The sequence below is a fragment of the Callospermophilus lateralis genome, chromosome 3 (assembly GCF_048772815.1).
Source record: "Callospermophilus lateralis isolate mCalLat2 chromosome 3, mCalLat2.hap1, whole genome shotgun sequence".
In the NCBI taxonomy this organism is placed as follows: Eukaryota; Metazoa; Chordata; class Mammalia; order Rodentia; family Sciuridae; genus Callospermophilus; species Callospermophilus lateralis.
In genome coordinates, this window is record NC_135307.1 from 7,758,433 (window position 1) to 7,771,732 (window position 13,300).

The 13,300-nt window shown below is 38.3% G+C and overlaps 1 protein-coding gene across 1 annotated transcript in view; it reads right to left on the reverse strand.

Annotated features, from left to right (window-relative positions):
• Ccnk (cyclin K) overlaps positions 1 to 13,300 on the reverse strand; it is a 28,880-nt gene that overhangs the window by 13,314 nt on the left and 2,266 nt on the right. Inside the window, exons 2-4 of the mRNA XM_076849674.1 lie at positions 4,144 to 4,392; positions 3,657 to 3,738; positions 1,585 to 1,716 (exon numbers count right to left, since the gene is read on the reverse strand). Of these exons, the coding sequence (XP_076705789.1) occupies positions 1,585 to 1,716; positions 3,657 to 3,738; positions 4,144 to 4,340 (411 nt within the window). The 5' untranslated portion in view covers positions 4,341 to 4,392. The remainder of the gene's footprint in view (positions 1 to 1,584; positions 1,717 to 3,656; positions 3,739 to 4,143; positions 4,393 to 13,300) is intronic.

A 13,300-nucleotide genomic window follows, 5' to 3' on the forward strand; every position in this document is an offset into this window, starting at 1 on the left:
TAATTGCCTCCTGTCTACCAAAAAAAAAAAAAAAAAAAAAAAAAAAAAAAAAAAAATCCCCACCCCCACCCCCCCCCCCCCCGTCAGAGAAATGCACATGCTGCAGTGGATACAGATAGAAAGGGACATCTCAGGATAGCACACACCAGCTGCTGCCATGCATCTGCATCCTTCCTGGTCCCAGATGTGTAAGACACTTAATCTTTAAGTGGCTCAAAATTGCATTTCTGATTATTGTAAATAAGAATTTCTAACAGGTTTCAACTTTAAGAAAGAGGTTAGTGAACTTAATAATTAAACCTAAGGGAAAGGATTATCAACAATGACGATGCATACAAAGCGTTAATATTAACTGCAAACACAATAGGTACAAAAGTGTTCTGGGCCTCTGTTAACTCTGGAATGAGGAAATGACTACACATTTCACACACACACACACACACAAACACTGCTTGACAGAGAACAGAATAACTGATGTGAGATAACACAAGCTAGATAGGCAAGATAACTACATGAATGTGCTGAGCCTCATCACCTTGGCTTTGTTTTAACTTTGATTTTGTGTTTCCCACATAACATTCTTTTGTCATTTTTCCAACAAGTATCTACTGAATGCTAGGCCAGCTGCTGCGCTAGCCACCAGACACAGCCTCGCTCTTGCAGATCTTACAGTTGAGGAGTTAAATGTGATTGATTATTTGATAAAAATCTATCCGATAGAAATAGAAATGCGTAGTACTAAGTAGAAGCAGCCTAGCTTAAAAAGTCACGTATTGCAGAATTCCAATCTGTGACATTCTGGCAACTGCAAAACTATGGAGATGGTAAAAAGAGCAGTAGTTGCTAGTGGTTGAGGAGGAGGAAGGGATGAGCAGGCAGAGCACAGAGGAAAACACACCATGATGGAGGATACATATTACATATTTATCCAGACCCAGAGTGTATAAAACCAAGACTGAACCTTAATGTAAACCATGGAATTATCTGCATGAAAATGATGTGTTGAGATAAGTTCATCAATTTTAACAAATGTACCACTCTGGTGAGGGCTGCCAACAATGGTGGAAGCACCGTGCACTGTGGGGCAAAGGGGATACGGGAACTCTTCATACCATCCTTTTCATTTTGCTATGAACCTAAAATTGATTTTAAAAATTGATTCTTAAAGAAAAAAAGTCTATCAATTACAAGCTGTGATAAATATATTATTAAGGATAATTAACAAGGGCTCTAAGGATTACAAGAGGGGGACCTTGATAGGAATGAGGGTAGAAGAAAATTGACTCAGAAGCTAGCTGGAAATGTGACCCTGCTCTCCCTATGCCACCAAGTGCTGACGATAAGGAGAGAATTTTTGCTCATCGCCCTCGTGTGTCATTGCCCTTAAGGGGCTCAGGATGCCCTTGGCACATTGGAAAATACTACCTCATCTTCCCTCCTGTCTCACCAAGCAAAGGGTGTCTTTTACTAAATAAGGACTCTTTAGGAACTCACGGGCCTGGCAGAAAGGCACTAGGGCCATTGTCAGCTCAAGAACCGTATCACAGGAATCAAGATTTGAAGGCAGGAAGTTACAGTTCTTACCTTTGGATCATCTCCAAACTGGCCAAACTGTACATCATTTAATAAACTACGAGCTGTTTTGATGATATCTTTACATTTTTTTGGTGTTTCTTCTACTTTCCCAGCCAGAAAGAGACAACAAGCTCCTGTCACCTAAGAGGGAGACAAAAGCTCTTGAATTTTGTTAGCAAAGGTCATCCAGGAATAGATACAAGGGTTTCTGACCTTCACAATAAAGGAATCCCTCTATTCTCCTTGTCATTCATCAATATGCTGATATTCTAAAAAAAAGCCTAAAGGATATTTAACACACCTGGAAAAAAAAACTAGGCGTTGTAAATTATTTAAAAAGAGAAAGATTAATTTTCTTTTGCCTATACCTTCTTTCCTTCCTGTTGCAGTCTGAATGTGTGTGTTCCCTCGGAGGTCACATGCTGAAACTGACTGCCAGTGTGGTAGTATCTACAAGTGTTTTTTTTTTAGTTGAAAAAATTTGTTCTCCGATCCCTCCTCCCTTCCCTTCATTCCCCTTTGACTAATCCAATGAACTTTTATCCCCCCCACCCTTGTTTTGTATTAGCATCTGCATATCAGAGAGAACATTCAACCTTTGTTTTTTGGGATTTGCTTATTTCAGTTAGCATGATAGTTTCCAGATCCATCCATTTACCAGCAAGTCATAAAGTCATTCTTTTTTGTGGCTGAATAATATTCCATTACGTATCTATACCACATTTTCTTTATCCATCTGTTGAAGGACACCTTGGTTGGTTCAATAGCTTAGCTATTGTGAGTTGAGCTAGTATAAACATCGAAGTGGCTGCATCACTGTAGTATGCTGATCTTAATTCCTTTGGGAATATACCAAGGAGTGGTATAACTGGGTCAAATGGTGGTGTGATTCCTAGTTTCGAAATCTCCATATTGCTTTCCAGAGTGATTACACCAATTTTGCAGTCTAGAAGGGGAGTTTTTGGAAAGTGATGAATCCCCTCATGAATGGGATTACTGTTCTCCCATCATCAGGGGAGGACACAACAAAAGGTGCCCTCTATGAGGAACAGACCCTTACTCGACACTGAACCTGCCAGTCCCTTGATCTTGGACCTTGAACTCTTCAGAACTGCGGGGAGTATGTCTGTTATTCACAGATGATCCAGCCTAAATGACTGTGTTATAACATCCCAAAAGGATTAAGACACTGTCCCCTTCAGTTGCCTCCACCTGACTGCAGTCCCTGTGTCACTGAGGTGAGAGCTGCTCTTTCTTTTTTGTCTCCTGACCCACTCCTATCCTTCCACATTCCACGCTCTTCACATAATCAGGATCACACTGGATGTCACTGTGCCAGGGAATAAAGCTCATGTTGACACTGTCTCCTTCTTCAAGAAATCATAAACTAAAGAGTAAGGCATACAAATCAAAGCAAAATCTTAAAACAAAAAACTAGCCAAATGAACCTTCCTCGTAGGTCTGATTCTGTCGTCTTTTAATCAGTTCACTGTCTGACTGAAGTCAAATGTCCTCAATCTGATATTTGAGACTCTCCCTGGTTTACTTTCCCATGCAGGGTTTCATCATTCCCCTCCTGACAGACGGAGTTCCAACTGGGCTGTCAGTATGCAGTGCATTCCCTGCATCCGCTGGAACTGTTTCCACTGGACTGCTCCCCTAGCCTATCTTGGCACACCTACACCCACTACCCTCAAGACTTAACTGCTAGCACTTCCTCCCTTGCATGTTCCCTGATCCCTCCAACATGTAATTAATGTCCCCTTGAATGCCACAGCCCTGTATCTATACCTCTCCTACGGCCTCACTTAAGTTCAGATTTATTTTGGAAAAGGTAATAAGAAAGTACACTTTCATACAAAGTGCAATATGACTGTGGTTTCTACTGGCCTAAGTAAAAAAAGACATGAACATGGTTAATTGGAAAATACAAAGTCCAAACTTGATTTTTTAAAAATACACAGTGTCTACCAGATAAAAATCAACCCTTTCTGGAAAATAAAACGAGACACTATAATTAGTCCACCAAAATGTAAGAAACAATAACATGTAATAGAGAATGACAAAATTCAAACACTTACATATCTTGGGAATTGCTTGAAGGAATGGAACATATAAAAGCGATGAAAATAAATTATTCCAGTTGCCAGGGTGTCATAATGTCTGTTGTTCTAGTTAAGGACTTTTAGTCAATAATTTTTCACAGGTTATATTCTTAGTTAAACGTAGAAAAGAAATAAAGACAAGCAACAACGTCAGTGGCAAAGCAGGTAGATGGAATCTGAGGGGCCAGAATTCTGATACAAGCCTTGCGACACACTTCAGCTGAGATCTTAATGGGTGTTGGTTTTCCTCCTGGGGCCCGACTGCTCAGTGGTTAAATCTACACATTTAAATGTGAACTAGAAAAAGGAAAACCCCTGCAGAGCCAGGCAATCAGAACAAGAGTCAAACAACAAGGATATTTAACAACTGTCCTAGAACAGAGAAATGACTGGATATTTTATCTACAATATCTAATTAATTCTTGGTGGTGGTGGGGAACTTATCTGTAACAGATTAGGATACAGCCCCAAACGTGTGCCCACATCAAAGATGAATCTAGCCCCCTCTCGGCGGTACCGGGCCTCAGTGGCTGGATCGAGTCCTTCAAGTTGTGAGGGTGTATGAGCCAGGTCTTTCTTATCCCAGTACCAACATGGTTTTGTGTGGTCCAGGTTTGCTGACGTTACTGAAGGGCTTGAATTTTCTTTATTCTCCTTCATTTATTGGAGTAGACTTGTTCTTTCCAAAAGGTTGTCTGAAAACTTTAGAATCCTAAGAAAAAAATAAAAATAAAGATGCAAGTTGAAAAGGGATGCTAAACTAAGGAAACTAACCATTATAGGCAATCTATAATGACAGAATGCACTTGATTTTGAATCAAAACTCTCTACAGAAACTGTGTCATACTGATTGCCAGTTAGAACCAAAGGCTAACCTCCAAAGCCAATTCAATACACCTACATGACTTTAATACCAATAAATCCCAGATGTCATGATTACTTAGAAGATCGTTTTCTCCTCATCTAGAACATAAAGGTTTAAAACTAGGTAAAATATTGGAAGAAACTAAGCATATCTTACACTTCCTTTCTGTCTCTATTGATAGACAGAAACTGTTTCATGTTTGTCTAGATTTCATTCTTCAGTAAAGCCCAGGTCTGTCTTAATCCCCTACAAAGATTTATGCTCCCAAACTATCCCTCTCTCCCATCTAGTATCACATTTTCCCTTTTGTAGTTTACTTGCCTTTACCTAGCTAGGCACTTTAACTTATAAAAGCCATAGGATTTGGTGAATTCACCTCCAGGAATGACGAGAACTGAGCAATATGAACCAGTGCACGTGTGGGGAGGCCTGAGAAGGTGGGTGGAGGGAGGCAGTCTATGAGGAAGGAGGCCTTCAGGCTGGGCCTGCTTTCTCATTCTTTCCCTTTCTTTCATTCCGAACACACAGATTCTCTAAAAGCTGCACATCGACAGAAAAGAAAAACAAGGACCTCATCTGGAGTAACATGTAAGTCCCTTGTGAATTGGCTCAGGGACAATACACATTTTTCAAACGTGGCAGAAGGGTTCCAAAGGAGGTGGCTGGAGCCAGGTTAGTCTGTTGAGCAGAAAACACGGCTGTGGCCTATTTCTGGCCCACCAGTTCATTTGGAAGCCTAATTTGCTCTGCATACCTGCCTTATTTCTGATGGGAAAGGTGAAATGGCAGAGCTGAGTAGTCTCCTCTTCCCACCTGCTAGCCCTAAAGGGCAGCTGAGATTGTCCTACAAATTTATACTTTTGTATACAATATTGATTAAATTGGGCAGTGCCTGGTTGGGGGAACAGTTAACTAAAACCCCAGAAGCTATTACCAAGATACATTTCTTACTTATTGGATTGGCAAAAATCCAAAAGTTCGGCGATTTACTGTTGGCAAGGCTAAGGAGAAAGCAGAGGATGTCTCAAATATTGCCAATGGGAGAAACAAAATGGTATAATTGTCACAGAGAGTAAGTTGGCCATAACTAACAAAATGACATACACATTTGCTCTTTGACCAAGCAATCCCACGGCTAGGAATCTTCTCTAGAAACACAGTCACAAATATAAAAGATTAGCAAAAGGAAATGGGGAAGAATAGGGATAGAAAAGACAGGGATGGGAACAGGACTTCATTGAGTCTTTTTATATAGCTGACTTTTAGAAAATCTTTTATTTTAAAAATATGTAGCTTTACAGAAAAATTATAAAGATAGCACAGAGTTTATCGATGCCCTTCACTCAGTTTCCTGAGTTAACACCTTACATAAACATGGTGCTCAGGATTTAATTTTGGTTTAACAGTAAAGAAACTACACTTTTTACTTGGATTGTGTTTCCCCACAACCCCTTTTTCTGTTCCAGGGATCTGATCTAGGATGTTACACTGCATTTAGTTGTCATATTTCCTTTGCACTGTCTTCTTACAAAAATCGCTCAGTTTTTCAGTCTTCCTTGTTTTCCATGCCCTGGTCAGTTTTAAAGAGAAGCAGACAGGTCTTCTGATTTGTCTGTTTTCCCAGGAATGCAGTTTTAGGGGAGAATGCCACAGAGGTTAAGTGTCCTCCTCATCACATGTTAGAGGACCGGTGACATCAAAAGACTTTTTATAGCTGAGGCTAACTATGACCACTTGTTAAGATGGGGGTCTGCTAGGTTTCTCATTGTAAATTATTATTTTTCCCTTTTGATTTTCTACTTCAGAAACCAGTCACTAGATTCAGCCCAATGTCCTTACTGGAGGATAAGGGAACAAAGTTCCACCTTTTTTGAGAGAGCAATATTAAAGAATCTGTGGACATATGTTAAAACCACCATAGCAATTAGTAAATACTACATAATGCAAGCAAGTATGTAAATACATTTCTTCTAAGAGAGTCACCAACTAATTTTAGCATTCATCTAAGAATCCTGCCTGCAACAGTTTGTGTGTGTGTTTGAGACTGGGGTTTCTCTATGTTGTCCATAGCTCTGGGTTCAAGCCATCCTCCTGCCTCTGCCTCCTGAGTAGCTGGGGTGACATCTGGCTGTTGTGTTCTCATGGTGACCTTCCATCTCATTCACTTCTTCAATGTATATTATTTAGAATTCTTTTCTAAGAAAGATTTGTTCTTTCTCTCTCACTTACTTGTTTATGTCAGTATAGACTTATGGGTATTTATTTATTCCTTGAGTTATAAATAATAATAATACCATTATTCTCTTGATAAAATTGTTTTACCATAGCCACTGGAAGATCTTTCAGGTTGGCTTCCAAGTTACTTTCTAACTTTGACTTTTTGGTCATATAAACATTTAAGTATTAATAAAAGTAACTAAAACTAAAAAAGTAAATCTCAAAGTTAAACTCGTGGGCAACAGAAAATTATTTCAAGTAATTGCTGATATCGTCATACCCTCAGTGAGATGTACTCTAAGGATAAAAAGAATCTCAGAGAAATCTTAAACTTCATTACACTGTCAGTAGTAGCATTAAAATTGTAATTTTCACACCCTCCTTTTTGGTATATTATAGGATATACAGAAACAAATATGTAAATGTTAATGTTAGGAACCAAGATTTTCTGTGCAAAGAAAATAAATATGCATGCACAAAGTTAAAGGTTAAGAAAAAACGTACAATGCTAAACTTTAATTGAAAATATAAAAATAAATCACACTTAAAAAAAAAATATATATATATATATACATATATGCCAGTTCTTTCCACTTAGAAAGAAGTAGTGACACTCCCATCATCAGGCACAATTCAGTGACAAAGTTTTAGTTCTTTCAAAACCATTCCATCTAAAAGGAAGCAAGCTGTTTTCCAGTCTGGAGTAGAGGCCTTCTTGGGTTGTAAGCAGGCAGTTTACCAAGACAGGAGCCATCAGGAAGAGTGAACACTAGATACATTCAGCATAATGTGAATATTAAAAAGAAAAAATGCCTGTTCTTGACTGTAAAATACTGAATAAAAACCAAGTCCACAGTAATACGGGTGGAGTGTGTGTGGACAAAAGCATAACCTAAATCCAACTAAGCCTGTAGACTTTTTTTGGGGTTTTCGGTGGACACAACATCTTTATTCTATTTTTATGTGGTGCTGAGGATTGAACCCACCGCCCCTCACATGCCAGGCAAGCGCGTTACCGTTTGAGCCACCTCCCCAGCCCAAGCCTGTAGACTTAACTTCTAGTTTATAGTAATACTGGGGTAGAACAAGTTAAACGGCATAAGGAAACTAAAAAGTTAATGTCACTAAGTATGGTGGTACAGGCCTGTAATCTCAGTGACTTGGGAGGCTGAGGAAAGAGGATCACAATTGCCTGAGCAATTTAGATCCTGACAAAATAAAATAAAAAGGATCGGGATGTTGCTCAATGAGTGTCCTTGGTTTCATCCCCAGAAACCCCTCCAATCACCCCCCACAAGTCAATGTCATGAAAAAAATAAAACGATGGTAAGGAGGAACTGCCCTAGATTTAAAAAAGCTAAAGATCCAAACAACCAAATGCAATGAGAACCTTGATTAGGACCCCCCGCCCCCCCCCCCCCCCCCGCTTTTGGTGGTACTGGGGACTGAACCCAGGGCCTTGTGCATGCGGAGCAAGCATAGTACCAACTGAGCTATATCCCCAGCCTCCTCACCTCTTTTTAACTACAAAAGAAATAAGGATTAGGAAAAATTCAAATATGTACTGGATAATAAGGGAATCTCTGTGAATTTTCTTAGGATTTGTAATATTGTTATACTATAAAATAATATTGTCACATAGGAGAATGACTTTATTCTTAGTAGATGCAGGCCAACATTTCACACTAAGTGTCATGATGTCTGCAACTTACTTTCAAACTGTTTGGCAAGAACAAAATCACACAGCAAAAGTGGCAAAATGTTAACATGTGTACAGTCTAGGCCATAGGTACACAAGTTCTATTCTTTAATGTAAAAATAGGCCAGGGGGTAAAAATCAGATGGGACTCCTTAGGGGACCAGAAGGGCTCTTTATTTCCTTATTGCCACTAGCCCATATCTCTCAGTAGCTGAGGAATGTTTGCTCATGTGTGGGTATGGTTTTATAAACTACAACAGAAAGAAAGTGCATTATTGTGTAGTTGATTAATTTTTACAAAGTAAACACATCTGTGCAACTCCATTCAACTGAGAACCAGAATACAACCAACCTCCCATAGCTTGCTTCCTTCTTCTCCTAGTCCCTATCCTATCCCCTGCAAAGAGAACCATCCTAACCTCTCTTCCCAACCAGTTTTACCTATTTTTGAAGGACACGTCCAGTGACATACTAACATTGCTTTATGTCCATTTCCTGTTGCTTGACACTGTGTGTGGGACTCATCCCTGCTATCTCATAAAGCAGGTTTCATTCTCTCATCACTGTTCTACAGTGATTCTCAAGGACACTTAAAAAAACGCCTCCAGACATCTGTTATATAACTGGGGGATGGCTTCTGACATTTAGGGGGTAGAGGCTAAGAATGTTGCTGAGCATACTACAATTCACAGAACAACTCCCTACAAGGAATTATCTGGCTCAACCTATCAATAATGCCAAAGTTGAAAAAGTGCCATATAGTATTTTATTCTATGGATATAACACATCTTATCCATCCATTCTACTGTGGATGAACATTTGAAATGTTTCTATATTTTGATATTAATAAATAGTCATGTACCTTCTTGCAGAACAGAAGGCACCTGGCCAGTTGGCTAAAAGAATCAATATCTACCCACATTTGTAATTTATTTATGGTATACTTTTAAAGATTTATTATAGTAACAGTTCTCTCTGCACTTATTCATACAAATATTTGCTGAGCATTTACTAAGTCAGGTCTCAACAGCACAGCAGGGAACAATACAAGCAAGGTCCAGTGGGAAAGGCAGGCAGAAATAAAAGGGAAAGTCAAGGAAGAGCTGGTTTTGAAGGGGAAGAGAAGAAGAATATGGTTCTATAAATATTAGGTTTGAAGAACTTGAAAGATAATTGTGTGGAAACATCTATCAGACAAATGAGTCTGTTAAAATCTAGAAAGAACATATCTACTTAGGATTTGTCTATGTAAATGTAGCAATTGTAAAGTCACGACAAAGGACAGAGGAATGGAGAGGGAAAAAGAGATCTGCGAACAACTCTTGATGACCCTGTATGAAGAATCACCAGATAAGAAAGGGTCAAAGAGGTAGGAAAATTTGATTCTTACTTGCACAAGAAACCAAAGGATATCAACTTTAAATCAGAGATGGTGGTCAGCACTGAGAAATGCTAAAGAAAACTTAAAGGACAAGAAATTAAGGAAAGGATACTCAAATTGGTGATTAGTTATTAGGGATACTGAAATCAATTGTGGTGGCTTCACAATTTTGAATACACTGAAAACACTGTGAACAGTTGGTTCTGTAAGTGAATTATAGCAATAGAGTGGACATACATTACAATTTTTTTTTTCATAGTATAGTGGGGCAGAAGGAAATCCATAGGGGGTTTTTAGGAATGAGTGGCATATGTGTTCTTCTCAGGTAACTCTTGCTCAAAGAAGTGACAAGGTGGGTGAAAAAGCATAAGGCAAGTTTTCGTTGTTTTTCTTGTGCTTCCCCACCATGCAACCCCCGCCCCCATAGAAGAAAACAAAGAGAGTGTGCAGTCGGAAGGAAAAGAATCACTGAGGAGTCTTCAGGAGGGAATTAACTGACAAAGGATACTAAAAAACATAGTGAGAAAATGTGAGAAAGGAAGCTCTTTCTTTAAGAAATCAAGAAAAAGATGGAGGAAGAGGTAACAAGAAATGTTTTTTTTAAAAAATATTTATTTTTTTTTAGGTGTAGATGGACACAACACAATGCTTTTATTTTTATGTGGTGCTGAGGATCGAACCTGGTCGCTGAGCCACAATCCCAACCCCAATAAGCAATGTTTTAAGTGGGAGGAAGTAAATCCTAAAAGAGGACCTCAGAGGACCTCCATTCTATCCAAGAAGTAGAGTGTCTGACATCTACCGAGAGGAAAGGGGAAGAGTGGGAAAAAGGGTTAGGAATAACCCACTATGGAGGACACAGGGATGGGAAGAATCTCAGTTCACAAGTGGATGTAACTGAAATATATTCAAGTCAATTTTACTTGCTATCATTGGCTAAACTCCCTGCTAAAAGAACTAGTATAGATCTCCTTTAGACGCGGGGCAGATTGAACAATACATAAAATCAGAAAAACATGCAATCAATGTACATAAACAGAACAGCAACAGTCCTCTAGAGCCTCTACCTTCCTGAAAAAGTGCTTGCCTCTGTTCTCTAACCCCTTTCTCTATAACTCTTCAATTTTTTTTAACAAGGTCCTGAAGTTACAAATTTTATTATTAGTAGGGATTACTGTGAAAATCACTGAGATTTATGAGATCCACAAAAATGAAAATCTCTCAAGCAACATGTAAGGTGTTTTAGCAACACCTTTCAATCATGTGTTTTAGATATTATCATTTTACATGATGAAAGATGAAATGCATTTTCAACATTTAGAATTATGACCATAATAGTAATGGACACCACATAACTCTCTGATCCGGTATGTAAATTCTTTTTTAATAACAGTACTAAATTATTACTAACCTTCATTCAGACATTTTTATTTTAAGACCTTAACTTAGAAAGCAGCCTATGGCATTGCTGTATATCAATAACTGGTGTTCACATAACTCTTACATTATTCTTAGATTGATTTTTATGTGTTATGTTCATCTCCTAGATCCGTTACACAAATGGCACAAAATAACGATTGAAATCTTTTTAACAACTCTCTACTTAGCTTCCTAAGCCTTGAAAACACATTTTCCTTTTCTACTGATTGTCTTTCAAATATGTAAAGATAATTTTACATTCCCTTCTTTTCTTCAGGGTGAAGAAACCTAATGATTTTCTCAAGATGGTTTTGAGAGTTTAGTGTTAAAATTTAGGTTCCCCCTAATTTTTTTTTTGGGGGGGGTGCTAGGGATTGAATTCAGGGGTATTTGACCACTGAGCCACATCCCCAACCTTATTTTGTATTTTATTCAGAGACAGGGCCTCACTAAATTGCTCAGGGCCTCGCTACATTGCTGAGGCTGGCTTTGAACTACCAATCCTTCTGTTTCAGTCTCCTGAGCCACTGGGATTACAGACGTGTGCCAATGTGCCCAATTCCCCTTAAGTATTTCAAAACAGAAAAAATACACTTTTTATATCTGCCCAACATATGAGCATATGGAGGAAGGCTAGTAAATTCAGTAACATATCCTATGTCCATTGAATTACAGCATCCCTGCAAACTATGTTTTCTTATTCTCACAATTTATCACTGAGAAAATGGAGTCAATGGAGCCAAAGAGACATGAAACAACCTGTCACAGTTAGCAAATGGCAGAGGCACAATCTGTCTTACTTCAGACCAAGATACTGCTGTTCCTCAACCTAGACACTACTTTGTTTCTATAAATGGAACATTACGTTTTGGAACCATTTTTTATTAAGACAGGTCTTCCTCATCTGAAATATAGCTGAATTTTTGCAAATTTAGTCACTTCCAGTAAATTTATACTTTGTCACTTTTGGTCTTTAAGAACTCTGGGTGTCATCTGACATGCTTCCTACTTATCATTCAATGGTTTGAGTGCATTCATTAACTTGAGAATTATGCATCTTACATATTTAGCTAGTAATTTAAAAGTGCTCTTTATTCAAAAGGGCAAAATCAAAGCTCCATAGGTTCCCTCTAAAGACCCCCCCTTCTAGGCTATTAACAACCCACTAATCAACATTTTAGGTTTAGTAATCTAAATGGATATAAATTACCTAACTATATTTTATCCAATGTACATTTACTTCTTGTGTCTACTAGGCAAGATTATGTTTTGTGTTCTAAGGAAATCTAAATGGATTTATGTGTTATTTAACAATCTCCCCTTTACCAACAGTTAATAAACTTGTAACAAAAGGAAATATGACTTGTGTCACATGGCTTTTCCTTATTGAAGCTTTGCTGGCTTGGAGGACTCAGCTCTCCTTTCCCAAGTACTATCAAGCCCTTTTTTGGCCCTTCCAACAATTTCATAAAACTGATCATTAATAAGTCCTTGTACCCAAAGTCAGCTAATTGCTCTCTGTGAAATCAGCAACAGGCCAGACTCCAGTCTTCTATCATTCCTTAATGATATCAAAGGTTATGAACAATGATTTTACAATCTTATATGCAATTACTCTGACCTTAAAAATACAAATTAGATTTAATCCAGTTAGATATTCTTTATTTTTTTTTATTTTTAACCATACGATTTATTTTTATTTTTTTAGTCATGCATGACAGCAGAATGTATTTTGACATATAATACATACATGGAATGTACATACATCAATCATATTGTCTATTCTATTCTGCTGCCCTTCCTATCCTCCCTTCCTCTCCCATCCTTTCTCTCTATCCAATCTAATGTGACACTTTTTTTCTTTATTTTTTTTCACAACATCATATATGTATTCTGTATAACAATGAGGTTCTCCTTCCGTCTTCCGTGCAACTCCCCTTCTCCCTCTTTTTCCCTCCCATCTCTTTTCCCTATTTAGTGGTAGTCTTCTTCTCATGCTCTTCCTCCCTATCCCATTCTGAGTCACCACCCTTATATCA